This window comes from Salvelinus fontinalis, chromosome 2 (assembly GCF_029448725.1).
Source record: "Salvelinus fontinalis isolate EN_2023a chromosome 2, ASM2944872v1, whole genome shotgun sequence".
Taxonomy (NCBI): domain Eukaryota; kingdom Metazoa; phylum Chordata; class Actinopteri; order Salmoniformes; family Salmonidae; genus Salvelinus; species Salvelinus fontinalis.
In genome coordinates, this window is record NC_074666.1 from 77031371 (window position 1) to 77052587 (window position 21217).

Sequence of the window (21217 nt, forward strand, 5' to 3'; positions counted from 1 at the left end):
GAAGGATGAGAACAGAGAGAGAGAGAGAAATTGGGACGTGGGAGGGGGGTCTGTTGTGTTGTGTTGTGTCTTTCTGGTTTTTGTTCTTGTTTTGGTACACAGCGTTCTGTGTCTTGAGGGACGTTTACATACTGTATTGTTTAAAAGCCTAAGTGCCTCATGCCAATAAAGTATTCTAAGCCTGTTTGACTGACTTTAGAATTGCACTATTTACTCCGTCAAATGACTCAGACAACATGAGAAGACCAATACAAAGCATCTGTGGTGTGTGTGTGTGTGTGTGTGTGTGTGTGTGTGTGTGTGTGTGTGTGTGTGCGTGCGTGCGTGCGTGCGTGCGTGCGTGCGTGCGTGCGTGTGTGTGTGCGTGTGTGTGTGTGTGTGAAAAAAGCATTCCTCATGAAGCTGGTTGAGAGAATGCCAAGAGTGTGCAAATTTGTCATTTTTATTTATTTTTATTTCTCCTTTATTTAACCAGGTAGGCCAGTTGAGAACAAGTTCTCATTTACAACTGCGACCTGGCCAAGATAAAGCAAAGCAGTGCGACAAAAACAACAACACTGTCACGACTTCCGCCGAAGTCGGCCCCTCTCCTTGTTCGGGCAGAGTTTGGCGGTCGACGTCACCGGCTTTCTAGCCATCGCCGCTCCATTTTTCATTTTTCCATTTGTTTTGTCTTGTTCCCTGCACACCTGGTTTTCATTCCCCAATCATACTACATGTATTTATTCCTCTGTTCCCCCTCAAGTCTTTGTGTGAGATTATTTTGTGTTGCATGTCTATGTGGACACGCTTTACTGGTATGCGATTATTCCGTGTTTTATTTCACGAGGTATGTTATTGTGTTGATACAATATTATTGTGACTGTTTGCGCGTTTGCACTTTTGCATTGGCTGGAGGTTTCGACGCAGTGGCGTCCATCTGTTGGTTTCTCCTGCCTCAATAAAGTGTGCACCTGTTCACAACTCTCTGCTCTCCTGCACCTGACTCCGCTCGCAGTACGCAAGTCATTGACAAACACAGAGTTAAACATAAACAAAGATACAGTCAATAACACAATAGAAAAATCTATGTACTTTGTGTGCAAATGTAGAAGAGTATGGAGGTAAGGCAATAAATAGGCCATAGAGGCGAAATAATTACAATTTAGCAAATGAACACTGGAGTAATAGATGTGCAGACGATGATGTGCAAGTAGAGATACTGGGGTGCAAAAGAGCAAGAGCATAAATAACAATATGGGGATGAGGTAGTTGGGTGTGCAATTTACAGATCGGCTGAGTACAAGTACAGCGATCGGTAAACTGCTCTGACAGCTGATGCTTTGTCATCAAGGCAAAGGGTGGTTACTTTGAAGAATCTCAAATTAAAAATATTTAGATTTGATTAACACTTTTTTGGTTATTACATGATTCCAGATGTGTTATTTCATAGTTTTGATGTCTTCACTATTATTCTACAATGTAGAAAATAGTAAAAAATAAAGAAATACCCTTGAATGAGTAGGTGTGTCCAAACTGCTGACTGGCACTGTACATCTGTCTGTATATATATTGGTGTTTGTGTGTATGTGTGTGAGCGCTGGGCGGGGCAGGGTGCTCTGTATGGAGACAGTTGTGGGTTCTGGTTATTTGTAGATGGAAGGAGTGAGGAAGGTAGTGTTTGCTCTAATTGAGGAGAACAGGGGAGGGGCACCATTTACATTCATCACAGGAGCTCACTTTGCCTCAACTCAGAGAACAGGAGAGACGAAGAGGAAGTGAATGGAGAGATCTTTCTGCGTGAGTGAGATTTCACTGTTTTTCAGAAACCTCATAACGAAACTATGGCATTAATTGTGTTTCGTCGGTCTAGTGGGCTGTGGGCCGGAGGAAGGACTTTTGTCCCACCTGGTGTATGGCTGTTTCTTAGTCACGAACATGGGTCACTTGAGATGGAGATAGCATCTGACACCTGAATAGATTGAATTGTCACCTGGAATCGGTGTGGTTTGTTTGTTTGTGTGTGTGTGTGTGTGTGTGTGTGTGTGTGTGTGTGTGTGTGTGTGTGTGTGTGTGTGTGTGTGTGTGTGTGTGTGTGTGTGTGTGTGTGTGTGTGTGTGTGTGTGTGTGTGTGTGTGTGTGTGTGTGTGTGTGTGTGTGTGTGTGTGTGTGTGTGTGTGTGTGTGTGTGAGATATGGGTTGGTGTTTCAGAACATTACTGTGTGTGTATGCACTTGTGTTTCTTAGTGTGTGCACATGTGTGTCTCGCAGTGTGAAGCTTTTCCAGGGGCCAGCTTGGCACGGCGCTGCTGGGTAATTGACTGAGCCCATCTTGTGGTCTTCACTCATGCCTTCTGTCTTTCACACCCCTTCCTCCGTCTTCCTCCATTGACAGAGAGCCTGTGATCTTTGTTCGACACAGGAGGCCGAAGGAGGAGGCAAGACGGAGCAAGGGCAAACAAGAGGAGACGAGAAGAAGATCCAAAGGAAGGGGGAAAGATGGGAAAGAGAAGTGCAAGGCAAGTGAGAAAGAGGGTGGGTGTAGAAGCAAAAAAAGGAGGGATAAAAATTAACACCCTGTCGAAACTGAATGGGTGGATAACAGGTTGATAGTACGGAGAGAGGGAATGAAAAGAGAGAGAAGACAGAGGAGAGAGGAGAGCAAAGGATGACCAGGGCTGCTCAGAGGGTGGACATGGAGCGACATGGCCCTGATCCCCTCATGGCAAGGGCAGCAAGCCGGTGATAACACTGGGGCTCTGTGCGCTCCAGAATCACAGAGTCATTCCACAGCCTATGAATAGATAGTGCCCATTGCCCGACCTGCCCGGCCACTTCAGACAGGGCAGAGGCTTTGGGAGATAAGAGTAATAAGGGTCCCAGCATGGGGCCAGGTGCTCTGTCCAGAGGGAGGGGTGTGAGGGCGGGGGAATGGGGGAGGCCAGGCCAACACCTGGGCATCTGGAGGGCATCGGTCTGTGAGCTGCCAGGGTCCAGGCCGAGGCACTGCCATTACCATCCATAATGAGATAGAGAGAGGAGATGGAGACAATGAAAGGAGATGTGGGAGCGATAGGAATTAAAGAGGAGGAGGATAGGAAGATATGAGAGAGAGGGGGGGGGCACACAGAGAGAGAGATAGAGAGAGAGAGAGAGAGAGAGAGAGAGAAGGGGGGAGACACATAGAGAGAGATAGAGAGTGAGAGGGGGGGCACAGAGAGAGAGAGATAGAGAGAGAGAGAGAGAGGGAGGGGAGAGAGAGAGAGAGACAGAGAGAGGGGAGAGAGAGAAAGATAGAGAGACACAGAGAGAGAGAGATAGAGGGGGAGAGAGAGACACATAGAGGGGGAGAGAGAGACACAGAGAGAGGGGGGAGAGAGAGAGATAGAGACACAGAGAGAGAGAGAGAAAGAGAGACACAGTGAGAGAGAGATAGAGAGAGGGGGAGAGAGACACAGACAGAGAGGCGGAGAGAGAAAGATGGGGAGAGAGAGACACAGAGAGAGGGGGAGAGAGAGAGATAGAGAGACACAGAGAGAGAGACACAGATAGAGAGCGAGATGGAGAGATAGAGAGAGACAGAGAGAGAGAGACACAGAGAGAGAGGGAGAGAGAGACACACACAGAGAGAGAGAGGGGGGGGAGAGAGACACAGAGAGGGGGAGAGAGAGATGTGGAGAGGGGGAGAAAGAGAGATGGAGAGAGAGAGACACAGAGAGAGGGGGAGAAAGAGAGAGAGATAGACAGACAGACAGGGGGAGAGAGTGAGAGAGATGGGGAGAGAGAGACTCAAAGAGAGGGGGAGAGAGAGATGGGGAGAGAGAGACACAGAGAGAGGGGGAGAAAGAGAGATGGAGAGAGAGAGAGAGAGAGAGAGAGAGAGAGAGAGAGAGAGATAGACAGACAGAGGGGGAGAGAGTGAGAGAGATGGGGAGAGAGAGACACAAAGAGAGAGAGAGAGAGAGAGAGAGAGAGAGAGAGAGAGAGAGAGAGAGGGAGAGACAGAGAGACAGAGAGACAGAGATAGAGACAGAGAGACACAAAGAGAGAGAGAGAGGGAGAGACAGAGAGACAGAGCGACAGAGAGAGAGAGATAGAGACAGAGAGACACAAAGAGAGAGAGAGAGAGAGAGAGAGAGAGAGAGAGAGAGAGAGAGAGAGAGAGAGAGAGAGAGAGAGGGAGAGACAGAAAGACAGAGAGACAGAGGGACAGAGAGACAGAGAGAGAGAGAGAGACAGACAGACTTAAAAGGTAGAGAAAAGTTGCAGTTGGGTTTTAAAATGGTCCACATTCTAAATGGACAGAGAGAGTCAGACTGGGGGGAAATAGGACACGTATATTTAGGGCTCTCTCTCCTCCTGACTCTCTCTCTCGCTCAAAAGGGGGACACACACTGAACTGTCACATTTCTAAACCAGGACAAAAAGGGGGTACTAGGAGACGGGGAGGAAGAAAAAGAGGTCGAGAAACAATGCCAAAAAGAAGGAGAGCAGACAAAAACGAGACCAAGAGATGGGCTAAATGGAGTGTTCCAGTGTGTTCCTTCCCTCCGCACCACGTCATGAACCAGAACCACAGCAACAGCACCTAATCACTCAGAGCCATGCCACCAACAGAGAGCCAGCCGGACAGAGGCGCTTTATTTTAATTCCCTTATCGTTTACAAATGCTTCTAATTGCGGCAGTGTTTTAGGGAGACATGGCTCTGTGGTGCAGAACAGCACATTACTATAATAGAATACAGGACCTCGCTGATTAGTACAACAAAAGGTGCTATTGTAAGCCATAATTGAGAATATAAATGTGTGCCGAAAGACCAACTCAACAGGATTTAAATGAAAGCCCCCGGTAAAGAAAAGAGGAAGGGAAGTGTTCCTCACGGGGGAAACATGGTGCTCCTGCCCTTGTGCTCACATCATTGCCCTAAAATGACAACAGATATAGTGCCCTAGGGAGGCAAGTGCCACTCCTTACGTCCCTCCCTCACAAGAAAAAGGACATTGGCTTCCAGAAACAAGGCCTGGGCATAGCTGTTGTCAGTCAATTCCCTGTTGTACTGTGATTAAATGCTTCAACTAGCTTGCTGCGCTCATCCCCCCACAACAATTAGGCCTGGACACATTTCAGCTCCATCATTTCCTCTAGACAACACACACACACACACACACACACACACACACAAACACAAACAAACATACACACAGACAAACAAACACACACACACGCACAAACACACACAGTAAGCACCATAACGTAAACATTGGAAATAAAAATACCCTTAATGCAGCCAGGAAAGAACAGGAACTAATTGGTCACCTTGGTCACACCTTGACAGGCTAAATAAAACAGGCTTGTTTTGTTCCTCAGGGTTGACCTAGCGGTTAGCATTACACTCCCACTGTTACACAACAGAGGGAGAGGGAGGGGGCTATTTCCAAACAAATCAAAGCTAAACTAGAGCCCCACATAGAAAACAATAACTAGAAAACCCCCCAGTCACGCCCTGACCATAGAGAGCCTTTGTTTTTCTATGGTATAGTAGGTCAATACCAAGACTGGGGGGTTTTCTAGTTATTATTTTCTATGTGGGGCTCTAGTTTAGCTTTTCTATGTTGGTGTTTGATATGATTCCCAATTAGAGGCAGCTGGCTATCGTTGTCTCTAATTGGGGATCATATTTAAGTAGCATTTTTTCCACCTGTGTTTTGTGGGATATTGTATTTTGAGTAAGTATATGTAGCATCTCTGTAGTTACGGTTCATTGTTCGTTTATTGTTTTTGTTAAGTTTCACTATTAATAAATTATGTGGAACTCAACATGCGCTGCGCCTTGGTCCGTTTCTACAAACCAACGTGACACGGATACAGGTGTAAGCAATGCAGTGAAATGCTTACTTGATAACTCTCCTTAACAATACAATATCAATATAATTTAAGAATCAAATGCCCAATACAACGTCCAAAATTACAAGTAGTAATAAAAAGTAGAAGAAAAAAAAGCAATGAAAAGAAGTTATGAGACATATGTACACAGCTGAATATAGAGTAGGATGTATAAAATGTGTTATGCCAAATTATGATGACTGTTATATGCAAGTAGTATAGTTGTCACGATCGTGTGGAGGATTGACGGACCAAAACGCAGCAGTAGGAAAATAAGCCATATTCTTTTTAATGAATACGAAGGCAAAACGAAACAAAAACACTTACACACTAAACAAAACAATAAACGATCGTGAAGCTAATCAAATGTAGTGCACACACAGGCTACAAACGTATAACATAGACAACTACTCACAACAAATGAAAGCCTATGGCTACCCTAAATATGGCTCCCAATCAGAGACAACCAAAATCAGCTGTCTCTAATTGGGAACTCATTCAGGCAACCATAGACTCTCCTAGACAACTAAACATACATAGACAACGCTAGACACATGTACTCAACACAAACCCATATACTACACCCAACACCCCCTTTACCATAGAATCACCCAAAACCAACAAAACACAAACATTCCCCATGTCACACCCTGACCTAACTAAAATAATAAAGAAAACAAAGAATACTAAGGCCAGGGCGTGACATAACCCCCCCCCCTTAAGGTGCGAACTCCGGGCGCACCATTACACAGTCTAGGGGAGGGTCTGGGTGGGCTTCCATCCACGGTGGCGGCTCCGGCTCTGGTCGTGGTCCCCACGTCACCACAGTCCCTAACCGCCTCCTTAGCTTCCTCCAAATGACCCCCCTCCACATTAACCCCACTGCATTAAGGGGCAGTTCCGGACTAAGGGGCAGTACCAGGGTAAGGGGCAGTACCAGGGTCAGGGGCAGCTCCGAACTAAGGGGCAGTACCAGGGTAAGGGACAGCACCAGGATAAGGGACAGCACCAGGATAAGGGGCAGCACCAGGATAAGGGGCAGCACCAGGATAAGGGGCAGCACCAGGATAAGGGGCAGCACCAGGATAAGGGGCAGCTCCGGACTGAGGAACGGCAGCTCCGGACTGAGGAACGGCAGCTCCGGACTGAGGAACGGCAGCTCCGGACTGAGGGACTGCAGCTCCGGACTGAGGGACGGCCCATGGCTGGCTGACAGATCTGGCTGCTCATGGCTGGCTGACGGATCTGGCTGCTCATGGCTGGCTGACGGATCTGGCTGCTCATGGCTGGCTGACGGATCTGGCTGCTCATGGCTGGCTGACGGATCTGGCTGCTCATGGCTGGCTGACGGATCTGGCTGCTCATGGCTGGCTGACAGATCTGGCTGCTCATGGCTAGCTGACGGATCTGGCTGCTCATGGCTAGCTGACGGATCTGGCTGCTCATGGCTAGCTGACGGATCTGGCTGCTCATGGCTAGCTGACGGATCTGGCTGCTCATGGCTGGCTGACGGATCTGGCTGCTCATGGCTAGCTGACAGCTCTGGCAGATCCTGTCTGGTTGGCGGCTCTGGCAGATCCTGTCTGGTTGGCGGCTCTGGCAGATCCTGTCTGGTTGGCGGCTCTGGCAGATCCTGTCTGGTTGGCGGCTCTGGCAGATCCTGTCTGGTTGGCGGCTCTGGCAGATCCTGTCTGGTTGGCGGCTCTGGCAGATCCTGTCTGGTTGGCGGCTCTGGCAGATCCTGTCTGGTTGGCGGCTCTGGCAGATCCTGTCTGGTTGGCGGCTCTGGCAGATCCTGTCTGACGGACGGCTCTAGCGGCTCCTGTCTGGCGGGCGGCTCTAGCGGCTCCTGTCTGGCGGGCGGCTCAGTAGGCTCATGGCAGACGGGCGGCTTTGCAGGCTCATGGCAGACGGGCGGCTTTGCAGGCTCATTGCAGACGGATGGCTCAGATGGCGCTGGGGAGACGGATGGCTCAGATGGCGCTGGGGAGACGGATGGCTCAGATGGCGCTGGGGAGACGGATGGCTCAGATGGCGCTGGGGAGACGGATGGCTCAGGCATCGCTGTGCAGACGGCAGACTCCTGCCGGCTGAGGCGCACTGTAGGCCTGGTGCGTGGTGCCGGGACTGGTGGTACCGGGCTGGGGACACGCATCTCAGGGCTAGTGCGGGGAGCAGCAACAGGACGCACAAGACTCTGGGGACACACAGGAGGCTTAGTGCGTGGTTTAGGCACTGGTGGTAAAGGGCTGGAGACACGCACCATATGGCTAGTGCGTGGAGGAGGCACTGGTGGTACTGGGTTAGGGCGGGGAGGTGGCGCCGGAAATACCGGACCGTGCAGGCGTACTGGCTCCCTTGAGCGCCGAGCCTGCCCAACCCTACCTGGTTGTATGCTCCCCACCGCCTGACCAGTGCGGGGAGGTGGAAAAACCCGCACCGGCCTATGTAGGCGAACCGGGGACACCATGCGTAAGGCTGGTGCCATGTACGCCGGCCCGAGGAGACGCACTGGTGACCAGATGCGTTGGGCCGGCTTCATGACATACGGCTCAACGCTCAGTCTAGCCCGGCCGATACGTGGAGCTGGAATGTACCGAACCGGGCTATGCACACGTACAGGAGACACCGTGCGCTCTACTGCGTAACACGGTGTCTGCCCGTACTCTCGCTCTCCACGGTAAGTACAGGGAGTAGGCGCAGGTTTCCTACCTGACTTCGCCACACTCCCTTTAAGGCCCCCCCCCAAGAAATTTTTGGGTTGAACTCACGGGCTTCCAGCCTTGTCTCCGTGCTGCCTCCTCATATCGCCTCCTCTCGGCTTTAGCTGCCTCCAGCTCTTCACGAGGAAGGCGATATTCTCCCGGTTGTGCCCACGGCCCCTTACCATCCAGTATCTCCTCCCATGTCCACGAATCCTGTGTAGGTGGGTCCTGTTGCCGCTTTACATGCCGCTTGGTCCTGTATTGGTGAGTAGTTCTGTCACGATCGTGTGGAGGATTGACGGACCAAAACGCAGCAGTAGGAAAATAAGCCATATTCTTTTTAATGAATACGAAGGCAAAACGAAACAAAAACACTTACACACTACATTTACATTTACATTTAAGTCATTTAGCAGACGCTCTTATCCAGAGCGACTCACAAATTACACTAAACAAAACAATAAACGATCGTGAAGCTAATCAAACGTAGTGCACACACAGGCTACAAACGTATAACATAGACAACTACTCACAACAAATGAAAGCCTATGGCTACCCTAAATATGGCTCCCAATCAGAGACAACCGAAATCAGCTGTCTCTAATTGGGAACTCATTCAGGCAACCATAGACTCTCCTAGACAACTAAACATACATAGACAACGCTAGACACATGTACTCAACACAAACCCATATACTACACCCAACACCCCCTTTACCATAGAATCACCCAAAACCAACAAAACACAAACATTCCCCATGTCACACCCTGACCTAACTAAAATAATAAAGAAAACAAAGAATACTAAGGCCAGGGCGTGACAATAGTGAGAAGTGACTAGGTATAGCAGCTTTAATAAATAGTCAATAAATAGTGTGTTATCATGTGTGTGAGAGAGAGAGTGCGTGCGTGCGTGTGTGCGTGTGTGTGTGTGTGTGTGTGTGTGTGTGTGGGGAGAATCAATGCACAAGGTCTCTTAATAATAAGGATGCACCCCTGTTTTTCAATTTTCGCCTAAATGACATACCCAAATCTAACTGCCTGTAGATCAGAACCTAAAGCAAGGAAATACATATTCTTGATACCATTGGAAAGGAAACACTTTGAAGTTTGTGGAAATGCTAAATGAATGTAGGAGAATATAACACATTAGATCTGGTAAAAGATAATACAAAGGAAAAACATGCATTTTTTTATTTATTTTTACCATCATCTTTGAAATGCAAGAGAAAGGCCATAATGTATTATGCCAGCCCAGGTGCAATTTTGATTTTGTCCAATAGATGGCAGCAGTGTATGTGCAAAGTTTTAGACTGATCCAATGAACCATTGTATTTCTGTTCAAAATTTTGTATCAAGACTGCCCAAATGTGCCTAATTGGTTCATTAATACATTTTCAAGTTAACTGTGCACTATCCTCAAAGAATAGCATGGTATTCTTTCACTGTAATAGCTTCTGCAAATTGAACAGTGCAGTTAGATTAACAAGAATTTAAGCTTTCTGCCAATATCAGATATGTCTATGTCCTGGGAAATGTTCTTGTTACTTACAAGCTCATGCTAATCACATTAGCCTACATTAGCTCAACCGTCCTGTGGGGGACCCACCGATCCTTTAGAGCACATATGTCAGAGTCAAGGCCCGCGGGCCACATCCGGCCCGCGAGAAGGTTTTTTACGGCCCCTGGGATGATCTTGATTTATTATTAGAACCGGCCCGCAGACCGCAGCAAGCCGGCAGCCCGCAGATCTTTTACACGCACCAATACTACATTTCCCACAATGCAACGGTGACGCACCGAGCAGTAGGCTGCTTCATTTCAATATTTATTGGCACAGCAGTCGTCAGCATCACAGTAAAATTAACTTTCAGATACCCATCAAAAATGGCAAAACGGAAGGTGGACACTGAGAACCGGGGGTTTCAAACAAGGTGGGAGTCGGAGTATATGTTCACGGAGGTAGCTGGAAAACCTGTGTGTCTTCTGTGTGGAGAAAGTGTGGCGGTACTGAAAGAGTATAATCTGAGACGACATTATGAAACGAAACACGCGGACAAAAACAAGAATATGGACATGGAACAAAGGCTACAAAAGGCAGAGGAATTAAAACGAGGCCTCAAATCTCGACAGGCTCTGTTCAAAAAAGCCAAATCACAAGGCCAGGCTGCTGTCAAGGCCAGTTTTATTTTGGCAGAAGAGATCGCTAAATCAGCCCGGCCATTTACGGAGGGGGATTTCATCAAAAACTGCATGATTAAAGTTTGTGACGAAGTTTGCCCAGAAAAAAGGCAACTCTTTTTAAATGTGAGTCTGAGCAGAAACACCATTGCCGAGAGAGTAGACCAGTTGTCCATCAATCTAAAAGAGCAGCTTGTGAAAAAGGGAAAAGATTTCATTGCATATTCCTTGGCTGTGGATGAGAGCACCGACATTTCTGACATTGCCCAGTTGTCAATTTTCATCCGCGGAGTGGACTCCAGCCTAAGCGTGACAGAGGAGTTTTTGGCTTTACGTCCTATGCATGGCACAACTACGGGGCATGATTTGTATGAAGAGGTGTCAAGATGTGTAAATGAGATGGAGCTGCCTTGGGAAAAACTCGTGGGTTTGACAACCGACGGAGCACCTGCGATGTGTGGACACAGGAGCGGACTGGTGGCGAAGATACGGGAAAAGATGCAAGAGGAAAACGCGACAGGTGAGCTGACAGCTTATCATTGTATCATACACCAGGAAGCGTTGTGCGGTAAAGCCTTGAAAATGGAGCATGTAATGAGCATCATCACGCGCACAGTTAACTTTATCAGAGCCAAAGGTTTGAATCACCGCCAGTTCAAGGCATTTCTGACGGAGTTAGAAACGGAGCATGGTGATTTGCCTTATCACACAGAGGTGCGATGGCTAAGCCAGGGAAAGGTGCTTCAAAGATGTTTCGAGCTTCGTGAGGAGATTTGTCTGTTCTTGGACAGCAAAGGGAAAGACACAACACAACTCCGAGACGAAATGTTTCTGTGTGAAATGGCTTTTCTGTGTGACATTACGAGTCATCTGAATGCAATGAACTTGCAGCTGCAGGGTCGGGATCATGTCATCTCTGATATGTACAGTACAGTGAAGGCATTTAAAACCAAACTGACTCTGTGGGAGACGCAGATGCGGAAAGAAAATTTGAGCCACTTTCCCAGCTGCCAGACCATGAAAGAGAAGCTCTCTACCAGTGCGTTCCCGAGCGCACAGTTGGCTGATAAAATAGGTATGCTTGCCGCTGACTTTCGACGCCGATTTGCTGACTTTGAAGCACAAAAAAGCAGGTTGGAACTGCTCGGTAACCCATTTGCTGTTGACGTGGAAAGCTCACCACCAAACCTCCAAATGGAGTTGATTGACCTCCAATGCAATGATGCACTGAGGGCAAAATATGCGGCAGTGGGTGCTGCGGAGTTCGCCCGTTTCCTCCCCGACACAATGCCCCAGCTGCGCATCCAGGCTGCTCAAACGTTGTCTATGTTTGGCAGCACATACCTGTGTGAACAACTGTTTTCTTTGATGAACCTGAACAAAACTTCACACAGAAGTCGACTTACTGCTGAACACCTCCACTCAATTCTGAGGATTTCCTCAGCTCAGAGCCTTACCCCGAACATTGATGAACTTGTGGAAAAGATGGGACACCACCAAGTATCACCCTCAACCTCAAACAAGTGAACATTACTGTGCAATCACATATTTAGAGTTTTTACTCAGTTCAAGTTTAAAAGTTAAAGTTTAATATTTGTTTTCACTGCATGTTACTTCTCCTTAAACAAAGTGTTGTTTTTGATTAATAGATTTTTGCACTTTATTTTATTATATTTCAATCCAATTATATTTTAAAAATATTTCAGTTGAGTGGATGATAGAAAATTGCTATTATTGTTTTTTTCTTCTAAGTAAATTTAGCCCACTTTTGCTAAAATAGAAAATATAGGCTACTGATGGTGCCTTGAATACCGGTTTCTTTCATTTAATGTTCATGTTATGGGGATTTTTATATAAAGGAAATTTGTCTTTTGTGTCTGTTGAAAATTAAAGATTACTGACAGAGCCATAAGAAAATATTGCTTTATTTATCTGATCATATTGGAATATATTTGTTAGGTTTTCAGTAGGTTCAATTAGGTTCACTAGACTATATGCGTCATTTAAAAATGTTTCAATGAACATTCGAACAGTCCGGCCCTCGGCTTGTAGCTAAATTTTTTATTTGGCCCTCCGTCCATTTGACTTTGACACCCCTGCTTTAGAGGTTTTAAGGTGTATGCGGGTAGACAGCTAGGGTTTAGCTGCTCAATGGCCTGGTGGTAGAAGCTGTCTCAATGGTGAGAAGCTAAAGTGCTTTTGGAATCCACACGGAAAATGTGCATCGCAACAGCGGTTCATTAATATTCTTATTTCCCATTGTCTATACATCGGATCCTGAGTGGTGCAGTGGTCTAAGGCACTGCATAACAGCGCTAGAGGTGTCACTACAGACCCTGGTTCGATTCCAGGCTGTATCACAATTGGCCATGGTCGGGAGTCCCATAGGGCGGCGCACAATTGGCCCAACGTCGTCCTGGTTAGGGTTTGGCCGGTGTAGGCCGTCTTTGTAAATAAGTAATTTGTTCTTAACTGACTTGCCTAGTAAAATAAAACATGTATAATAATATATAAAACAATGCAGTGCAATCAAATATGTATGGTGTCACCCACGTCTTCTGTTGTTTGATTGTGCTGATAAAAAATGTGTAGAGACCGTGAGTCATATTGGATTAGATTCCTCGGGGGTCATTTGGTTACTTTCCTGTTTGCATTTATTTCTGACGTTGTGATATTTAAATCCCAGCACCACTGTAGGTGAGGATGCGATCTCTTCCGTATTGAAGACTGGGCTGGCTGGCTGGCTGGCTGGCTGGCTGACTGACTGGCTGGCTGGCTGACTGGCTGGCTGGCTGGCTGGCTGGCTGACTGGCTGGCTGGCTGGCTGGCTGGCTGGCAGGCTGACTGACTGACTGGCTGGCTGGCTGGTGTAGTCTAGATGAACTGCTGTTCATCCAGTAGGATGCTCTAAGGTGATAACCTACATCACCAGCTATTTGTCAGGCTATCAAGTTAACCTTGAAGACTTGTCAAGTAGCACAGCTAGAAATATCTTCACAAGAGTTGATATCATTTTTGGTAAGATAAACAATATGTTAGCCATTGTGCTAGATTAAGAGGCAAATGATGATCACTAAATAGAGTGTTTGGTATGTAAGCTAGATACTGTAGCATTATACAGTTCCAGCAACTCTAGTCCATGGAAGAATGATCTATCCCAGACTGCTTCAATCTGCATACTTCCATCTCTCTTTCCTTCTCACCTTCCATCTCTCCTTCCTTATCTCCTTCCATCTCTCCATCTATCCTTCCTTCTCACCTTCCATCTCTCTTTCCATCTCTCCTTCCTTATCTCCTTCCATCTCTCCTTCCTTCCATCTCTCCTTCCTTCTCACCTTCCATCTCTCATCTATCCTTCCATCTCTCTTTCCTCTCCTTCATTCTCTCCTTCCATCTCTCCTTAGGTCTCTCCTTCCATCTCTCTTTCCTTCCATCTCTCCTTTCTTCTCTCCTTCCATCTATCTTTCCTTCCATCTCTCTTTCCTTCTCACCTTCCATCTCTCTTTCCATCTCTCTCTCCTTCTATTTCTATTTCCATCTCTCTTTCCTTCCATCTCACCTTCCATCTCTCTTTCCTTCTCTCCTTCCATCTCTCTTTCCATCTCTCTCTCCTTCTGTCTCTATTTCCATCTCTCTTTCCTTCTATCTTTCTTTCTTATTCTCTCTCTTTCTATCTCTCTTTCCTTCCCACCTTCCATCTTTCTTTATTTCTTTCTCTCCTTCCATCTCTCTCTCCTTCCGTCATGCAATAATGCACTCGCTCCTCTCTCACTTATCTCTCACCCTTCTTTCTCTTCCATCTTATTCATTGATACAGATGTGAGTACAGCTTCCCTCTATCCATCTTTCTCTTCTCTCCGCCTCACACATCTTTTCCCTCGTTCCTGGGTGACACTGTCGGAGACCCACCAGCTGTCGCACCTTCCCTCTGTTCCTCTATAACACCAGCCTTTGGTCCATCCGTCTATCCGTCACCCATCCCTTGGTTTCAATTTCACAATAAAAAAATATATAGATACTGTATATATACTGTATATTTCCCAACACCACACCAAAATCCAGTGTAGATACTACTCTGTGCACTATTTCAGCCCCCTTCCTGTTTTCTACTCCAGACGTCAGCTATAAAAACATCTTATTTCCCCTCGGCTCTCTGTCTCACTTATGATCCTGCTGTATAGGTAAGCAAAGTGTTGCCTTGCCAACTGCATCAGCGGCATTTGGCCTTGTATGAAAGAGAGAGAGAGAAAGAGGGAGGGAGAAAGAGGGAGAGGGAGAAAGAGGGAGCGACAGTGAGAGAGACAGAGGGAGAGAAAGAGAGAGAGAGAGACCTTCTTTTACATTTCCCTTTCCCCCATCTCGCTCTGTCCATTCTCCAAAGCTTATTATACTGAACAAAAATATAAACACAACATGTAAAGTGTTGGTCTCATGCTTCATTAGCTGAAATATTATTATTTCTTTTTTTAAGAAATACAATTTTTCCATATGCAATAAAAACGTATTTATCTCCAATGATGTGGACAAATTCGTTTACATCCATGTTAGTGAGCATGTCTCTTCTGCCAAGATAATCCATCCACCTGACAAGTGTAGCATATCAAGAAAAAATCTGCAGTTTTGTCACACAACACAATGCCAGAGATGACTCAAGTTCTGAGGGAGCGTGTAATTGACATGCTGACTGCAGGAACGTCCACCAGAGCTGTTGCTAGAGAATTGAATGCTAATTTCTCTACCATAAGCCCGACTCCAACGCCGTTTTAGAGAATTTGGTAGTACGTCCCACCGGCCTCACAACCGCAGACCACGTGTAACCACGTCAGCCCAGGACCTCCACATCCGGCATCTTCACTTGCAGGATCATCTGAGACCAGCCACCTGGGCAGCTGATGAAACTGAGGAGTATTTCTGTCTATATAGCCCTTTTGTGGGGAAACCCTCATTCTGATTGGCTGGGCCTGGCTCCACAGTGTGTGTGCCAGTCTCCCAAGTGGGTGGGCCTATGCCCTCCCAGGCCCACCGATGTCTGCGCCCCTGCCCAGTCATGTGAAATCCATAGATTAGAGCCTAATGAATTTATTTAAATTGACTAATTTCCTTATATGAACTGTAACTCAGTTCTTGAACTTGTTGAATGTTGCGTTTATATTTTTGTTCAGTCTAGTTCCCCAGACTTACACCACATTTTCTCAAGCTCTCTGCTTCAACCTTTTACTTTACCTTCTTCACTATGTCTCTCTCTCTTTTCTCTTCCCAGCTACGGGGCCTCTCCTTGCTCCTTCACGCCTCCAGTCTGTGCTGCTGTCTCACTCTCTTTTCTCTTCCCAGCTACGGGTCCTCTCCTTGCTCCTTCACGCCTCCAGTCTGTGCTGCTGTCTCACTCTCTTTTCTCTTCCCAGCTACGGGGCCTCTCCTTGCTCCTTCACGCCTCCAGTCTGTGCTGCTGTCTCACTCTCTTTTCTCTTCCCAGCTACGGGGCCTCTCCTTGCTCCTTCACGCCTCCAGTCTGTGCTGCTGTCTCTCTCTCTTTTCTCTTCCCAGCTACGGGGCCTCTCCTTGCTCCTTCACGCCTCCAGTCTGTGCTGCTGTCTCTCTCTCTTTTCTCTTCCCAGCTACGGGGCCTCTCCTTGCTCCTTCACGCCTCCAGTCTGTGCTGCTGTCTCTCTCTCTTTTCTCTTCCCAGCTACGGGGCCTCTCCTTGCTCCTTCACGCCTCCAGTCTGTGCTGCTGTCTCACTCTGTCTGCCTAGTTTCCAGCAGCTAGCTTCTTTAGCGCCGTCCTCTCCACACACCTGCTGTCCATCTTCCCCCAGATTCTCTCTCAGGAGGAGAGGCTGTTCTTTCACCATCCCTCTCCTTCTCCCGCTCTTGTTCTACCATATTCTCAACCAATATTGTTTCAGCCCATTAAACAACAGACACAAATCCGTTTGGAGACGGAGACTAGCATGGCCTTGGATGTGGCTCCATTTCTCTCTCCTGGGCCCTGTGTTGGCTTCCGGCCTGGGAAATCCATTTAGCCGCAGCGGCACAAGCCTGTGCTCCTGGCGCATGGATGGCACGTGCACTAATGAATTATACCTTCAGTCTGCATGCATAACCCATCCACCTCTTTATGAACAATAAAATACATCATGTTTACACGTTTAAGACGGGCGGGTGGTGTATCATAAATATTTCTATGTGTGTAGGATACACTATGGGGTCAGTGACACGTATGTATGGCCGTGGCACAACGGACAGGGCCAGTGGATATTGTACGTGTCAATAGCGACGTGTGGGGTAAATGTCATTTGACTGTCCAATGCTATCCTCCATGGTGTAATGGGGATATAGGGGGATGAATGGCTGGCTGGTGGCCCTAGTGTGTCATAGTGGGTCATGTTTACTGGTGGCCCTAGTGGGTCATAGTGGGTCATGTTTACTGGTGGCCCTAGTGGGTCATAGTGGGTCATGTTTACTGGTGGCCCTAGTGTGTCATAGTGGGTCATGTTTACTGGTGGCCCTAGTGTGTCATAGTGGGTCATGTTTACTGGTGGCCCTAGTGTGTCATAGTGGGTCATGTTTACTGGTGGCCCTAGTGTGTCATAGTGGGTCATGTTTACTGGTGGCCCTAGTGTGTCATAGTGGGTCATGTTTACTGGTGGCCCCTGTTGACACAGGGTCAAACGTGGAAGGGTGACCAGAGATCATGTTTTATCCACAATGGAACCCGTTGTGCTGAAAGCACGTGGCGTCAGTTGGAATGCCCAGCGGACGGCCTCATTCCCTGCAGCTTTTTTTTGGAGACTGTTTGAAATTCTAGGAGCCCATTTTGTACAGCTGTATTTGTTCAGGCTGAATAAAAGTTGATTATTCTGCAGAAAAAATAGTCCAGTCCAGCAGCACGGTCCAAACGCTGATCACAGCCGGCTAAGATAAAGCAGGACCAGATTGCTTCATCCCATTAGACATGGTTAAAGTGAATAGAATGAAAAGGGGTGGGGGAGAAATATCATAGGGATGAGCCATAGACGGATCTAGTGGAACTCTGTCCTACCGAGGTAAAACTGGGTGTCTGGTGACAGTACAGCTTCCTGTATCTCTCTCTCTCATGCCAGTCTACTTGAGTTATTATTTTCTTTCTCTATGCACGTCTTCTCTCCCTGTCTTCCTGTTCCCTCCTATCGCACCACGCTGATCCTGTCTCCAACTTCCCCACTCTTTCCAGTTTTCTTCAAAGGAAACAACCCCTCTTGCTCTCTGTCAAACCTCTGCATCTGTTTTCCCATGAATGAACCACCATTGATCTGATACTGGCAACGACATTGCACCAGAAAGCCATCGTCGCTTCATTTGTAAACAGATCATTGTTAAAGACAACAATGAAATACAGAGGATCAAGACTAACAGATAAAAACATTTCTCATACTTTTTTTCTCTCCCGATCACCCTCTCTCACACACACAGTACACATAAAAACACACACACTGTACCTTGGCAGCCATGATCATGGAGGAGCCACCGCGGACCCCCAGGATGGGGATGTGTGTCTGTGCAGAGATGAAGTCCAGGATCTGGGCTATGGCCTCCTGATCCGTGTCGTCCCCGAACACCACGCCCTGCAGCCAGTGCTCTGTCATCAGGTCACAGATGCTCTTGATGATGCTCTTGGGGTCTGTCTCGTTCATGGTGAGCACTTCCACGTTGGGCGCCAGCGGCATGTGCAGGAAGTCGTCCTTCTCCCGGGCGCCCGCCAACGCCACCTCGCTAGAGTTGCCCACCAGCACCACGGCGATGCTGAGACCCTGCACCAGCTTGGGCAGCACCTGGTGGTGGGGGGGCTGGGCCATGGGGATGTAGTGGGCCACGCCCCCGCTCTTGTCTCTGCGAGAGTGACAGGCGGGGGGCAGGTGGAACAGGCACATCAGGAGGCCCAGGAGGGACAGGGAGAGGGAGGAGAGGGCCGCACGGCGCCGGGGAGGACGTCTCACCTCCTGGAGGGGCAGGGGTGTGGGGGACGCTCGCCTTTCCTGAGGGTGGGAGGGGCTGTGGCAGCCGCAGACAGGCATAATCGAGGAGTGGGAATGTAATACCTGGGGGGAGGGAGGAGAGAAAGAGAGAGAGAGAAAGAGAGAGAGAGAGAGAGAGAAAGAGAGAGGTCAATGTGGCCCATACACATTGATTGACTTAAGTGGATTGACAAGAGCCTATAACATGAATCAGTGTATCACTAACCATGTTTCCATCTACAGTTTTTATGCGAGTAAAGTGATACCGTATAAAAAAATCACTACAGCTGTGATGGAAACAGGAATTCTCGGTACAATTTTCTAAATGCTGAAAGATAATTTTTTGTTAATTAATTATGCAAGAAATGGTGGTGGAAACACCTTTATGTGCAAATATTGATATAATAACCATTGAAGTAAACTTCACACGATGATATGGTGTGTGGTTCTTCCACTATGATTCAGGAAACCATTCAGTTTATTAGGCTACAGATGAAATAAATGATGATGAACTTCACAGGGTGATGAAAGTGCATGGTGATCTTGATGCTCTTTTCCAATAAATATCGAGGGTCTTATTCTGGTGACACGATGATTGATGCTTGACTGGTGTTTATCCATAGTAAACTCATCATGTAGCCTACCCTCACTGTAACTGTGAGCTGTTGGCTAGAGTACATGTGCCAAGACTAGAGTAGACACATTTTCTATTTAATACAACAGTTTTTGTGACAAAAAATATCAGTAGAGTTGAAAATGCCATAGAAACACATTGGACATTAGATTTTTATTCGGTAAATGAAAACTTAAGCGAAAAGTACATTTCACTGGAAACACCACTGGTTTCTTTATGCTGATCTTTTTATATTCACATGAAAATCTGTCACCAATTGGATGGAAACCTAGCTAGGACAGGTTGTATATGACATACAGTACATCAATAGTGCATAAACACGCACACACATGGATACAAGGTATACATACACTCATACTGATCAATATTTCATGAGGTGTGTTTTCAAGCAGGATAATGGTCTTTATTATAGATGACATAAACTCTCCCGCTGGATGGGGGGCTGAATCCCTGACAGGGAGGGAAGAGAGGAAAGAGAAAAGGCAAGAGGAGGAGGGAGGAGGGAAGAGGAAAGAGGGGAATGCAAAGGAGAGAGGGAGAGAGGATGAGAAAGAAGCAAACAGAGAGAGAGAGAGAGAGAGAGAGAGATGCACGTTGACTGAGGAACTGGCTTGATGTGATGAGTGAACACTGGCTCCCTGATACACAGACAGAAAGATGGACAGATTCTGAGGGAGTGATGGATGCCCCGAGCGAATAACAAGTCTTAATACCCCCCGCATCTTCACCCCTCCTCCTCTCTTCTGTCCTATTTTATCCCAACACTCATTTACTCTCCATCCCTCCATCCACCTACCTCCAACGCTTTACGTAAATGACCACATTCTGTATCTCTCTTTTTTATAGACCTTCATTAACAGTGATGCAGGGGGGGGGGGGGACTGAGGGAAGGAAGAAGAGAGAGAGAATGACACAAAGTGAGAAGAAAAAGTAGTTCAACATATCCTATTTGAAAAACTATACAGTGAGGTCCAAAAGCATTGGGACATTTTATGTTGTTTTGGCTCTGTACTCCAGCACTTTGGATTTGAAATGATACAATAGTGATGGGGTTAAAGTGCAGACCGTCAGCTTTAATTTTAGGGTATTTTCAGGTGATTAATTTTGAATTTACAGCACTTTATGTATATAGTCCCCCCATTTTAGGGGAGCAAAATTATTGGGACAAATTCACTTACATGTGTATTAAAATAGTAAAAAGTTAAATACTCTGTCCCATATTCATAGCACGCAATGATTACATGACTCTACAAAGTTTGTTTTGGTTTGTGTCATTTTGGAGTCACTTTAATTGAAAATAAGAAAATATTACGTTTCTAAATACTTCTACATTGATGTGGATGCTACCATGATTATGGATAATCCTGAATGATGAGTGAATAATGGTGAGTGAGAAAGTTAGATGCACAAATATCATACCCCAAGACATTCTAACCTATCACCATTACAATAACAGGGGAGTTTAACATTTATGGGGGGTATGATATTTGTGGGTATGTGAGTGTGCATATCAGTGGCTCCTAAATATTGTGGGGATGGTTGTAATAGCGTGTGAGTGTGTGCACCATGGAGAGAGAGAGTGTGTGTGTGTGTGTGTGTGTGTGTGTGTGTGTGTGTGTGTGTGTGTGTGTGTGTGTGTGTGTGTGTGTGTGTGTGTGTGTGTGTGTGTGTGTGTGTGTGTGTGTGTGTGTGTGTGTGTGTGTGTGTGTGTGTGTGTGTGTGTGTGTGTGTGTGTGTGTGTGTGTGTGTGTGTGTGTCAGTACCATGGAGTGTGTGTGCACACTCACCGTGGAACAAAAGCAACATTTTAAAAAGTAAAAAGAAAAATCCTGAACAAACAA

The 21217-nt window shown here is 46.9% G+C and overlaps 1 protein-coding gene across 3 annotated transcripts in view; it reads right to left on the reverse strand.

Moving 5' to 3' along the window:
- LOC129826752 (glutamate receptor ionotropic, NMDA 2B-like) overlaps positions 1–21217 on the reverse strand; it is a 104107-nt gene that overhangs the window by 49367 nt on the left and 33523 nt on the right. For all 3 annotated transcript variants that reach the window (XM_055887807.1, XM_055887816.1, XM_055887823.1), the window contains exon 3: positions 18227–18826. In XM_055887807.1, the coding sequence (XP_055743782.1) occupies positions 18227–18826 (600 nt within the window). The remainder of the gene's footprint in view (positions 1–18226; positions 18827–21217) is intronic.